Genomic DNA, 13,485 nt, shown 5'->3' on the forward strand with positions numbered 1-13,485 from the left:
TCACTAAAAAAAAAAAAAAAACACTAAAACACAAGTTTTGCACTCTTTCAGACTGATTTATTATTGATAATTGAAAAGGTTTGTAGTAAAGGCCCCAAGGCCTAATCAGCTCAAATACCAGAGAAACAATGTTTCGGTCTGTTCCGCATGAATTAAAGTGGCACAGAACAGACCAAATAAAGAAAGAGGATGTTTTAGACTCAGAGGATTCATGTCAAGCCACAATGATGGTTGTGAGAAACATTATAGTGCTACTGTATAGCTAAACATATAAAAGCACAATGACCCAGATTGATTGGCATGTGACCAGGTCATTCGAACATCAGTCGTTTAGCCGACAGAAGCCAGGATGACGTCGACCACATTCTCATCTGTGCTCCTAACAGTCACCTGCATAGTGACCCCGTCAGCCAGAGCCAGACGTGCCCTCACCAATACATCATGACCTCCCCGAAACACACCTTCAGAAAGACAAAATCATTCAACCTCATCAGTCAGGTTAGAAAATTACTGTACTTTCCGGACTATAAGTTGCACTTTTTTTCATAGTTTGGCTGGTCCTGCGACTTATAGTCAGTTGCGACTTATTTATCAAAATTTATTTGACATGAACAGAGAGAAATGAACCAAGAGAAAACATTACCGTCTACAGCCGCCAGAGGGCGCTCTATGATGCTAGAGATGCTGCTCTGTGCTCCTGTAGCCTACACTGAGCAGCATAGAGCACCCTCTCGCGGATAGAGACGGTAATGGTTTCTCTTGGTTCTAAATAAATGTATGTATATGTTTTTTTTCCTCATCATGATGTATTTTTGGACTGATGCGACTTATACTCAGGTGCGACTTATAGTCTGAAAAATATGGTAATATCCAATAAACATTTCAGGAACTAAGATTCTCCTAAAACTGAAAAACTGGAGGGATGAAATGAGTACATACCTGCTAGGAACAGAACATGCGAGTTCTTGTTTTCAGGAACTTTGTCTGAGCGCTCACAAGGCTGCATGCCCAAGAAGCTGATAATGTTATTTACAGCCTCTGCGAAGACAAACACAATAAAGAGATGACCATTTCACATTCTGTTCAGCCACAAAACTCTTCGTTATAATCAAACACCTTTACTGGTTATTCTTATTGATTGACATTTTATTTAAAGGAGTTTTTTTTTTTTCTACTGAGGAAGCATTATTTTGGATTATAGACTCATACTTTGACCAGAAGCAATGGTTTAAAATTAAAAAGCTTTGATGTATTTGTTTCTTACAAACATGCATCTTTTAACTTAGAAAGACGTTAATTGATGGACTAGAGTTGTGTGGATTATTGTGATGCTTTTATCAGCGGTTTAAACTTTAATTCTGATGGCACCCATTCTCTGCAGAGGATCTATTGGTGAGCAAGTGATGTAATGCTAACTTTCTATGAGGAAAATCTTAACTACATTTTGGAGGGCCTGAGGGTGACTACATTTTTCAACAAATTTTCATTTCGAGATGATTTATTCCTTTATTCTAACTTACCATCTAAAGTTCGGACTGTGGCCAAAGCAAACGTCTCTTCCTTCTCATTATCATCTCCGATCTCATCCCACGCTGCACCAAAGTTTGGTTTTAACACTTTCTGTATGTGGTCAGCGACTGTCACCTCTAAATCTTCCAGCTGGGAGGGAAAACAGACACTGAGTGAGGAATGGCCACTGATAAACTTCCCATTTTCATCAGTCTGAACCGATTTTGAAAATTCACATACCACATATTCATCATCATAACCATCATCATCCGGCTCTCCCGTGTTGGGATCACAGTCCCGGACCAGATATTTCATTGTACAGCTGAACGTGCAAGACACTAAGTCAAATGCAAACAACAACAACAACAACAACAAGAAAAATCATTATGGGAAATTTAACATCTTATTTGTTGTTCAAATCTGCCAAAGCTAGAAAACTTGACAGCAGAATGTGAATCAATCATGTCAGACCTGCTGTGGGGTCATCCTCTGGTAACCGGACCAGACTGTAGCAGGAGCCGGGCTGGCTGTAGGGGAGACTAGGTGCAGGTACGTAATTTAGCACCTCATATGCCTCCGACGGCTCCATCTGGACCAGAACCCGCTGCAGCAGCTGGTCGTTCAGCGTGTTGGTGCAGTCGAACTGGAAGATCATGTGATTGGTGAAAGCGTGTTTGATACAGCGCACCACATACTCCGTCTCTGCTTCTGTTAACTGAACCGGCTCGGACGACTTGAACAGGGGACCAAGGGCTTGGAATTCTGGGATGGCTGCAAGTTGCTCTGATGGAGAAAAATAAGGGGACTGGTTGAAATGTTTGCTTCAGTTTGCTTCAGACTCTGGTTTAACAGTGCCCACATGCTTTGTTTTGCTAGTTAGCTACACTTCTTACCTTGGTAAATGTCTTGGCGGCAGGGTGCAAGCTTTTCAGGAAGTTTGCTTGTTGCCACAGGTGCGATTTCTGGCATGAGAGAGTAAAATAAAGTGAACTTGGACAATTTGAGCAGTTTTGGTTAAGATACGCAATTTACCCCAAACCAGTTTAAGACATAAGATGATTAGCATCCAAATTAGAATTTCTTTTTTGAGTATACGTTATTATGAGAATATTCTGCAATGGATTATGATGAGTAATGAAGTTATTGAACTGCTGAAGCTCAGGTTCACACCTGTTTTCTGTTCGGTGATGGGTGCCGTGGCCAAGGGAACTGTCTTCATGTCAAATGGTTTCTCAGAGGGCTCCAGTGTGTACTGGTGGAGGGATTTCTCCAGGCCGGGAACAGATACGGACAGACCTGCAAACAAACCATTCAACAACCCTTGTTCACTCACATCAGATGAATCAGATTCAATGCATCAGATACACAATAAGAATCTGAACTATCCAGAACAACTGCAACCAACACAAACCCTCACCATTAAAGATGTAAGCGGCATTTAAGGCCTTCTGCTTTTGCTGAAGGACATTCATGTAGAATGTGGCTCTGTCTCTCACCTCATCATCACTGTCCATCATACACCTGTCAGACACACAGTAAATTAGCACCTTAAACGCTTCTCTCTACAAATGGGCAATAAGCAACATTACAATGACAATATGCATACATTCTGGTAGATATTAGATTTTTTATAGAACTTTTTTTTTTTTTTTGCATAATTTTTGTTTTCAATCCAATCAAATATTTTTTATTATTAAATTATGATAAAAAAAAGTTCAAATCTCTTCTTAGTATAACACACACATATATACATATACACACATATATATAGAAAGAGAGAGTATTTTCATTTTTGTATCATTAATCAAATAGTTTGTCAAGTTTCTATTTACTATTTTATTTTTCATTTTGCATCATATTTTAATCTAATTAAATAAGAGGATTTTCTCTTTTTAGTGCAAAAATAATACTGCTTTCAGTTTGGCATCTTTTTTAATCCAATCAAATAAATAAATTTCTCTCTCTCTCTCTCTTTTTTTTTTAAAACAAGCATTCACATTAATTTCCAAACACACAATTCTTTGTTCCATTTCCTTACTCTAATACTCAGATTACTGTTGTAATTACCCACCCACACACAGACTTCCTTCTGCTGAAGGCCTACCTCTTCATCAGAACCAAGACGCTTGGCAGCAGGTCATCGTTTTGAGCTCCAAACTTGGCCAGCGCACTAACAGCAGCTTTGATGAAAAACGTGAGAGGAAAGTCAGAGCAGAAGAATGATTAAATGTCCTAAAGATGCTCATCTTAGTCTCTGGAATTAAATTAATTACAGATTATAAACTCTGCTTAATTTACTACTGCTTGCAGTTGGACTGCAATTAATTATTTGGACAAGCGTATAACGCTCAAAATAAATCTGTTCTTCAGCATTGCAAACACAAGCTTCCTGAAATCTTACAATGGCATGAGCAGGTCTTTAAACGTATTGCAAGGAGGTTAACGCATAAGTCAAAGGTCACGCAAGATTACTCACCTGCCCGCACGGCCTCGCTCTCCAGCACCACACGGTTGAAGATGAAACGGATGTATTTGGAGGGGGTGGGGGTACGCGGGCCCTCTTTCCCAAGCAGGTGGAGGATTTTAGTGGCAAGTACGGTGTGCTCGCAATCCTCGATAAACTCACACAGATGGGCCAAGCCTGTTTCCTTACTCTCGGGATTTTCCTCTATGATGCTGATGATACAATCCACAATGGCTCTCTTGTACTCAAAGCCACCCTACAAAAGGAAAAAAAAAAATGAAACATGTCTAATGAAAAAAGTATATGCTTTTCAGCTATTTTTGGTGATACAAAATTAAAATAGACATCAGAAGTAAACCAGTTGTTAAGGGTATCAAGTATAAATCTGGTTGTGTGGTTTTGCACAAAAAAAAAAAAGTTTATGAGACTCAAAAGTGTAACAAAAGAAAGATCTTGTCTTTGAATGAACTCACATCATCTCTCAACATGTTAGAAAGGAAGTTCATCATCACGCTGTGCTTTCTGGGATACTTCTGGCACAGGGCACTAATGGCCTGGACCACAACCACCTGGAAAACAAACACACCATTCGGTTATGAAAACACAGTTTTTACAGGAAAATTATCACAGGCAAAACTAATCTAACTCCGGAAACATGACTGAAGATGCATCTTCTTAAGCATGCCATTGTTGTTTAATTTAGTTGAAATTCACAGTCACCTTGAACTCGTCCGAGATCTCCGAGACGAAGGAAGAGATCTGCTTCATGAGGCGGTCCACGCTGCTCTCGCTGCCGGTCTTCAGCAGGGTGGTGATGGCCAGGGTGGCGATGCTGCGGTTGGAGTCAGTGATCAGGTTCTCCAGGTCCAGGTTGCATGCGGTCACCGCTGATGGGTGCTTCATTGCCACCTGTGTGAACAAGGGAATTTTTGTTTTTGTGGTCATATCACCTCTTTAGAATGTAGTTTTTGCACTATTTGTTAAATGCATGACTTTAAAACTAAAAATGTCTCCATAGTGTCTCCATGTGATAGCTGGTGATACTGCAACATTCAAACCAACCTTATTAAGTGTCCGTACAGCTGCATAACGCAGGGCTGCTTTGGGAGAGCTGCAAAACAGCTGGAGAACTATGGAAAGAGAATGAAAGGGAAAGTTTATTTGAACATCTAGTGTACTCTATTTTGTGTGCTGATAAGAACGCAAAGAATAAACGCTAACCAGAAACAGCAGGAGCCAGCTCACGAGCAGTACAATTGGGCATATGGACGATGGCAGAGGCTGCTTCATAAACCACCATTTCATGTTTATTCCTCAAGCAACTCTCAATGAAATCAAACAGCGGGCTATCGTGCCTGTTAAATCACATGTAGACAGACTCGGTAAGTTTACATTATATGCAACAACATAACATTGATGAGTCTGAAAAAACTGATGTCCAACTCATGTACCCTCCTTCTGTCTCCTCCAGCAGCTTACTGGCAATGCGAATCATCATGCAGTAAGCAAATGGAGATTTGAGGCCAGATTTGGTGAATTTGTTAAGCATCTTAGTCACAGCCAGACGGTCATTCTTCCTCAGGTGGTACAGAAGACCCAGAGCATGGTACTGTGGAGAGAGATCCCATTTTATTAGAGACGGAAAGACCTCCAACTCATAAGACAAAGTTTGCAAACATCTCACTAACCTGCACCATGATGTTGTCACTTGAAGCCGCCTCCTGAGCTTCATTGACCCAGCGTTTTACCACATCAAAGCTCATCTTCACCATGTGCTGAAGAACAAATACACAAACACAGCTACATTATCCAGAGCCATAACGTTAGGGGTGGGAATAAGTGTTAGGGATGCACCGATATGAAACCGATATGTTGGCCGATAAATCTATATCAAAATTTTTACATAATTTTTGAGAGCCTGATTACCAAAAAAAGTCTCACCATTAAAAGGCATTAAACACTTAAACATAAATCAAACATAAAGCAGCCTTACAAATAAATAAAATAATGCTTAAATAATGGAAACATCTAATTGAGTTTAGATGTTACTGGACAACATTACTTAAGTATAAAAAAAAGAAAGAAAAAAAAAAAGTAAGGTGATAAGAAGATGGAGTGCGCTGAAAGACGACAATCATGTAAGGAGATATCATCAAAATCATAAAATATTGTCATTATTGAGAGTATTTGGCACTTCCAATTAATGTAGACCTGTTATTTTCTGGAGATTAATATTAGGTTACTTTTATTATTAAATTAATATCATAATTAATTTGCTTCGCAACAATTCAATTCATAGTGCATCACCGCATTACTGACAACGCTGTGACGTGACAACGCTGTGACTGTGATGTAAAAATAATTAGGCTATTAGCTTAGGCTACTCCTCACTGAAAATGTATTAAAAATGTATTTTAAAACAGGTTTATCATAGCCTACAATGAATTATAGGCCTATATTTTATCGATATGGTGGCCGATATATCGTGCATCCCTAATAAGTGTAATAAACAGTTATAAATAAGTGTAAAAAACTGACTAGTTTGAATTATTAATAACAGATGGGGGTGGAGATGTATATTTATTACAAAAGTAACACTAATTTGTGATCTTACCAGTGAGGAGACCAGAGCAGAGCTGGAGACGCTGGGGACTTTGTCCACGATGGCCTGTTTCATGTATCGTTCAATCGCCTGCAGCATGGTGGTCTGATGGACGAGATGGATGAAGCACAGTTGGAAAGATGATTTATATTAGTCCCATTAGTTTAAATATAGTTTGTTTCTGACTGATAGCAAATTAAGTCTTCAATACACAGAGATAAAGGAGTTTGCAAACAGTTGAGACTCACATCAGTGATCCTGCAGAGAGCTCTGATTGCTGGTCCTCTGTAAACATCCTCTTTACCAGTCATGTCTTTTGTCAAGCTGAGACACAAACAAAACATTAATCAGCGTCCTTCATAAGGTAATATTGGCAGCTTGTGTGCAAAGATTTCCATTCCTCATCAAACACCATGTTTGTATACTCTACATATATGAAAAGGTATATTGTAAATATCTCAGCATTAAAGAAATACACTGCTATGTCAACATGAGCTGCTCACCTGCTTGTAACGATGATCACATCCTCTGAGATGTTGGCCATCTCCTTTATAGTCAGGTAGCACATTCTTCTCAGGGTTTGCTAAAACAAGAGGCACAAATGAGAAATGATTACATATGAATACATTTTTATTTTGAAATTAAATTCAAAACTTCAGCTAATAGAAAAGAAACACACATTATTTGCATTAAATTATTAGTTGTCAATAACTAAAATAGTAAGTAGTGATTGATGTTATTCTCATATTATTTATTGTTACTTACCATTATAGCTTCCATTAATATTTTGAATAAGCTTTGATTTGTTCATTTCCTTGTATACTTCATTTATTTTATTTTAAGTTTTAGTCATTTTCTTTGTGCGTTATTGTTATTTCATATTTATTTATTTTTGGAAATGTATGCATCCATTCATCCATCCACAATATGCAGCTATTGGCCATACCATCTTTAGATATAGCTTTTGTCATTAAAAAAAAAAAAACACACACGGTTAATATGGCTGTAGAGTTTCTTACATCATTAGACTGGAACAGTCTTGTCATGGCAAAGAAAGCTTCAGTGGCCTCTGTGGTTCCAAAGTGCTCACCCTGAATAATAAAAGAGATTAATGATGGATCAGTCCCATAGAGAGCAAAAAAAGAGAAACTGTAGAAGAAAACTGCTGGCTAAGTAACAAATAATAATGCACCTGGTTAAGCAAGTAGATGATCTTCGTGAGGATATGCAGACATCTTCTCGGATTGATAGGTGTCTCGTTGAAAATCCGAGCCTTTGAAACAAACATGCAATGTAATATACAGTACTAAAGAGACGTTTACCTAATTTTTAGATTTGGATGCATACTCACCTCCTGCAGTACAGCACTCTTTTCCAGATGCTGAAAGGGGTTTGAGCCACTTCCTAAAAACATCAAAATAAAGCTGTCAATCAGCTAAACCCATGTCTTCATTAGAAAACAATATATAAAATCATAAGGTGCTATCTCTTCCAGAAAAGTACATATAGAATAAGTTATAAAACGACAAATAGCATCTTAATGTCACTCTGCGTCTGAGTTCACTTCAAAACAGCAATATTAGTTACACATGAAATGTAAATCCTATATGCAAAGTTAACTAAAACCAAATAGTTAGATCTTATAGATTGATATAGAAATGCATTATAGGTAAAGTTGTTATGACAGAAGAGAATAGCATCTATGTAACGTTAGCCCTTTTGCAGTTATTTATCCAAATGTATCAATCAGAAATAGCCATTAAATGTCTAAAATAAAAAAGCTTATACAGAACATCCATGAAGCAAATATAGGCTGTTTATTGACTGAGATTTGTATTGTAACATGACATCAATAAAGGAACTGCTAGCACATTAGCTTTCTTAAGATTAAATAAACACAGTAACGTTACAGGATACTGCAAAACCACACAGCTACTACTGGTTAAACCGTCGCACTTAGACAGAATGGAACATGCATATTATTCATTTTAAGTGTTAAATCAATTATATTTCCAATTCCAGATGTTGTGCTGTGGCCTGCAGTCGCTCTTCCTTAGCAAAACAGCCGACATCGTTTCGGTCACTGAAATAAGCTGTTATTTATAAAATACTGATTATATAATGTGTCTGCCTGCATTAAATATTGATCTTACCAGACTCCTCATCCTTCTTGTCAAATTTCTTGATCATTTTGCAGAATGTTTGACAGCGGCAAACGAGATGATCAGACTCTTTTCATCCACGTCAACTAGTGTGACGTTGTGAGCTAATTGCGGAGGTAAACATGGCGCCCCCCTGGATTATGCTTCAAAATAAAAGTCTGTGCTGAGTTAATTTTCTTTTTATATATGTGTGTGTGTTAATTTAAATGCAGATATTTAAAACGATAGGCCATGTATATATGTATTTACAACATTTACATTTTTACGTATTTGCGAATTATAATATGCATTGTGATGTATATAACAATCATTTATTTAGAGTTATCTATTATAATATATATATATATATTTTTTTATATTTGTTCTGAGAGACCAAACGCTGAACAGTGGGTCTCGATGGAGATGCCATGCACTGTAAAAAAAAAAATATATATATATATATATATTCTGTAGTTTTTACAAAAAAAAATTGGCAGCTGTGGTTGCCAGAATAATTTTGTAAACAAATACAGAAAAACTGTAAACACGTTCACGGTCAGTTTTACAGTATAAAACTGCAATTTACAAACAAGAAAATTTGATTGTAAACTAGTAAATTCAACAACACACACCGCTATTAAAATCTGTTTTGTGCCTTTAACATACTTACAACCACCATATTAATGCATTTGGTATAAGTGTAATCCACACGAAGAATCAAAGCGCATCACAAGTGGATTCGACAAGCAGAAGAATAAACTAATATAAAGAAGGTGCACAGATCATTCACTCAAACACAAAACGCCATCATTATATATATATATATATATATTTATATATATATATATATATATATAAAACATTAACATTATTATTTAAATTAAATACTTTCACATGTGGAGTGTCATGGAGGGAATTCTGGGAATATCAGTTTACAGGTTTGACTGTAGATTTTACATTTATTTGAAATACAGTAAGGGTTTTTTGTTTTTTTTTCTGTAGTGTTTTTACAAACTTTTACAGTTCAAATTGCACTTATTTTTCGGTAGCCTTCCTACAAATTCAAGTTCGTTGTTCACCAAAACGTAGATTCTATATGAAAATGTGATCAAATATGTATTATTCATAACTCTTTGCTATCAGCATAAACTATGGTAGACTTCTCTATAATTATTGCCTTGACTGGTCGGTTGTGAAAAGTGAAAGGAGTGGTGTGTTTGTTTATATATCTGTAGATTTTTATGTCTCTTAAGATCCGTAAAAGCCTACAGTGAAATTCTCCCTCGAAATAATTACCTTCAAATGGACGCTTTGTTTACATTTGCATTTGTTTATTTATTAAATGATAACATAATTATTTTCAGTACAAAAATATTACACTTTCGGTTTTATCCACCCGAAGTTTTAAGAACTTTACAGATCTGAAACCATCAAGTCGTGTATCTTATAAAGCAGTCATTTTAATACTAACCAGCTCAACTTTCATCTGAGGCTACTTCCCTACGATACATACTCCAATCATTATGTCTCTGTAAAGCTTGAGTTTAGAAATAAACCAAACACTTTTGTTTACAATTGCCATGAGTCTCACTAGTTAATGAGCCCAAAGGTCACCTGTTAATACGTTCCATTAATTTTCAGGATAGCTTATAATGCAACTGAAAAAAACTTTTATTACATTATTAAATTAGAGATAACATGCCTCAGTTGGTCACAAAAAATATCAGTTAAAGTCAAATTAGTGACATTAATTGGAGTTCATTTTCTCTTTCCAATCTGCGCCAGCAAGCGCGCATTGTCGTCCGCCTTTGCGCGCAGGTTCTTGGCTTTGGCAATGTTGAAGAGGATGTTCATTATGTTGGTGGGGACATCAAGGGACAGAGTGACCTGGCTGCGTCGGTCGCTCTTCGCACTATTACGATACAGTTTACTCCTGAGCTGCGTCTGGCTCAAGTATCTGTATTTGGACGCGGGTATTGTCCTCCTTTCGCGCGGTTCCTCGGAGGAAAGCGAGTGCGCTGATTTGTACAGGAGGTTTAGACTGTCCACCAGGGGATTTGCTGGTTGCCCGTTATCATTCGTCTCGGAGAACACCTCATTGTTGCAAAGAAAGTTGGACACGGGGTCGTACGTTGGCAAGCAGAGGCTGGATACCGGTGCGCAAAGAAGCGCCAGAGCGAGGAGGGTCCGCGCGAGCCACATCGTTCTGCCCTGTTGAACGGAAGCGCATGAGAATACATTCAAGGCAAGTACTTTAAGAAGGCTTTTAGAACAATATTTTCTGGGTAATGATAACTTTAACTGTAAGAAAGTTTGTATAAAAACTGTCATATGCACCTATAATAATAAGTAAATGTTCAACTAAAAGTTAGAATTGTCATTTTGTCCTAAAACTCATGTTGTTCCAAATCTCTACTAAGTTTTTCTTTTCTTTTGTTCAACAAAAGATGTGTTGTTAGCCTGTCGCAATTCACTCTGTACATATTGCAATGGTGACAGAAGCGATCAGCCTCTAATATTCTTGTGTTCCATAAATAAAGTCCAGTATTTTCCAGTAAAATATCCCCTTGAATCTAATAAAAAAGTACCTTACCTGCACTGTTTGAATTAGGAGAGTCTTCTGAAGTGAAGCACTGTTAGGTCAACCAAAACTTTTGTCCAATGTGTTATTAAAAAGGCAAGCAAGTCAACAACAAATTGTCAATTTAATGTCGCATTGAATCATAAAAGGGATTTAGAGGGTATGGTATCTCCCTGGCTGCTCATAATATGTTTGCCTTTGGATGTGCATTCATTTAGTATAAGCCCAATTACGCTGCAGTCGTACGCCAGCAATTACGTCATTTATTGGGATCCTCCCAGTAAAATGAGGCGGTGATTGATGCGCTCGTGCACCCAAGACGAATATACCGTCACCATATAGTCTATTTTGAGCTTAATATTTGAAGCCAGGCTGTTATTATATAAAATAATGTATTTGAATTGTAAATTTCAACTTATTACTGTATCCTATTGGCTGCAGTTTAACCAACTCGATCTCACGCAAAAACTTAACTACTTTGCGAGGTGTCAAGTTTTCGTGTGAATTTGTGTGAAAGACCTACATCATACAAAAATTAATGAATGGGGTCTTTTTTTAATGAATTTTTACAAATTAGCCACCAATTTGGCATAGTGCCACTGCCAAATAACCTTGCTGTGAGATTGTGTTGGATGTGTGTTTTATTCCTTAGACTGTAAATAGCCTTTCTTCCACTATATGTCCAATTAAACTGTAAAATATAAATAAATAAATACATTTGCTTAAATATGGTTTAAAATTTAGCAGGAAAGTTGAGAATTTAGAGATTCATCCATGGGCATTCAGTACCATGGACAGCGCAGCACTTTATTTACATTGCATCTGTATTAAACTATTTATAAGGGTCTGTTTTGTTGTTTTCTCAGTTTTCAGGGTCACTGACATATCTAATGTTTGTGTCCCTTTTTAGACCTCCCTGTGAGTTAATTGCTCTGCAGTTCATGCTTATAAGTTTAATGAGTTTTCTTCCCACTTCCCTTTAATGACTGATTGCATTGCTATCAAGGACTCAGAAGCTTGAAGACTTCATTAACTATCACCTTTATACATTGTAAACATTGTGCATTGGGCTGGATGTTAATATATTTATTCCACATGACGTTAAAAGGAAGCTCATTATACCTTTAAAACTACAGGCTACATTTAAAAGCAAGTGTATAGAGCATCTATTCTCTGTAGTGTACACAATGAAGTTCACTCAGGGATCCCCTTAGACACACTGTAAAGGGTGTCCTATCTTATGACTTGTACCACAGTCTTGAAATTGGACTACGGCCTGCTACACGTGCCCCCTGCTGATGGGACATATGTAAAGAGCAAAAAACCTTGGGATGCAACAGGGAGCAGCTTGTTTGGGGGATTATATAAGACAGAACAGAGTGAATGTCAAAGCTGTTAAGACTGGAAGATATGGCGGGGTAAAAATAATGAGGAAGGAAATGCAAACATTCACAAATGTGCACAAATAAGCCACCCACAAATGCAGCTAGTCTATTTGCTTCAAATACACACACACCTTCTCCGCCTGCCCCCAGGAGACACCGTCCAGACACGACTCGACAAACATTTCTGAAGAAAAGCCAACATGGCAGCATTTATACACACCATAGGGCCAAGCTCAGAGAACACGGTCCAAAATCAGAGGTCACGATGTGAAAATGTTCTCACGCACACACTCACCAACCCACAGGGAACTATATAGCTCATTCAAAAATATATTCATCTCATTGTTTTAATTGTCTTACAAATACAGTCAGATTAAGAACATTTTACAAACAGAACCATTAGTGCAAAATGATAAACCTCATGGTGGACAGGTTATAAACACATATTCAGTTATATTAATAGTGCATTTACTCTTAGAATCATGACCTTGGTTTATAAACATCAAACTAAATATATTTTTTTTGTATAAAAACATGGCGTATTTGTAAGAAATAACTACAAAAGTGCAACAATGTGTTGCACTGTAAAAGTAAAATGCAAACATGATGTAGTATTATTTTTTTCTGCCATATAAAGCTGTTATAAACTAATATAACATATAGGATGGCAATGTACAAAAATAGTATTTTTTGTGTGATAGAATTTAGTTACACTGTTAAAAATAGCATATCTCTCCTCCTCAGGATCCAAAATCTGTAAATAGATAAGAACATTTAATTAAATTGATTTAGATTAAAAAGAA

At 37.1% G+C, this 13,485-nt stretch overlaps 3 protein-coding genes across 7 annotated transcripts in view; all 3 read right to left on the bottom strand.

The window, feature by feature from the left end:
* Positions 1 to 35: 35 nt before the first annotated feature.
* On the bottom strand, positions 36 to 8,857 carry LOC113065561 (coatomer subunit gamma-2). Its single transcript, XM_026236900.1, has 23 exons — positions 8,729 to 8,857; positions 7,927 to 7,979; positions 7,768 to 7,848; positions 7,595 to 7,666; positions 7,079 to 7,158; positions 6,824 to 6,899; positions 6,588 to 6,680; positions 5,662 to 5,748; positions 5,425 to 5,582; positions 5,195 to 5,328; positions 5,036 to 5,103; positions 4,694 to 4,882; positions 4,447 to 4,542; positions 3,986 to 4,229; positions 3,614 to 3,689; positions 2,927 to 3,030; positions 2,680 to 2,805; positions 2,403 to 2,471; positions 1,981 to 2,292; positions 1,750 to 1,847; positions 1,521 to 1,659; positions 940 to 1,038; positions 36 to 461 (listed from the first exon to the last, which is right to left on the bottom strand). The coding sequence occupies exons 1-23, from the start codon at positions 8,763 to 8,765 to the stop codon at positions 331 to 333; spliced, it is 2,622 nt and encodes an 873-aa protein (XP_026092685.1). The 5' UTR covers positions 8,766 to 8,857; the 3' UTR covers positions 36 to 330.
* A 1,617-nt stretch (positions 8,858 to 10,474) lies between these two features.
* Positions 10,475 to 10,918, bottom strand: LOC113057038 (urocortin-3-like). The gene has a single exon (XM_026224051.1). It carries the CDS (start codon positions 10,916 to 10,918, stop codon positions 10,475 to 10,477), a length of 444 nt encoding a protein of 147 aa, XP_026079836.1.
* Positions 10,919 to 11,313: 395 nt separating this feature from the next.
* The window catches only part of LOC113065579 (collagen alpha-1(VII) chain-like), a 64,021-nt gene continuing 61,849 nt past the window's right edge, over positions 11,314 to 13,485 (bottom strand). For all 5 annotated transcript variants that reach the window (XM_026236952.1, XM_026236942.1, XM_026236973.1 and 2 more), the window contains one exon: positions 11,314 to 13,436. In XM_026236952.1, the coding sequence (XP_026092737.1) occupies positions 13,423 to 13,436 (14 nt within the window). In that variant the 3' untranslated portion in view covers positions 11,314 to 13,422. The remainder of the gene's footprint in view (positions 13,437 to 13,485) is intronic.

This window comes from Carassius auratus, chromosome 4, assembly GCF_003368295.1.
Source record: "Carassius auratus strain Wakin chromosome 4, ASM336829v1, whole genome shotgun sequence".
NCBI lineage: Eukaryota > Metazoa > Chordata > Actinopteri > Cypriniformes > Cyprinidae > Carassius > Carassius auratus.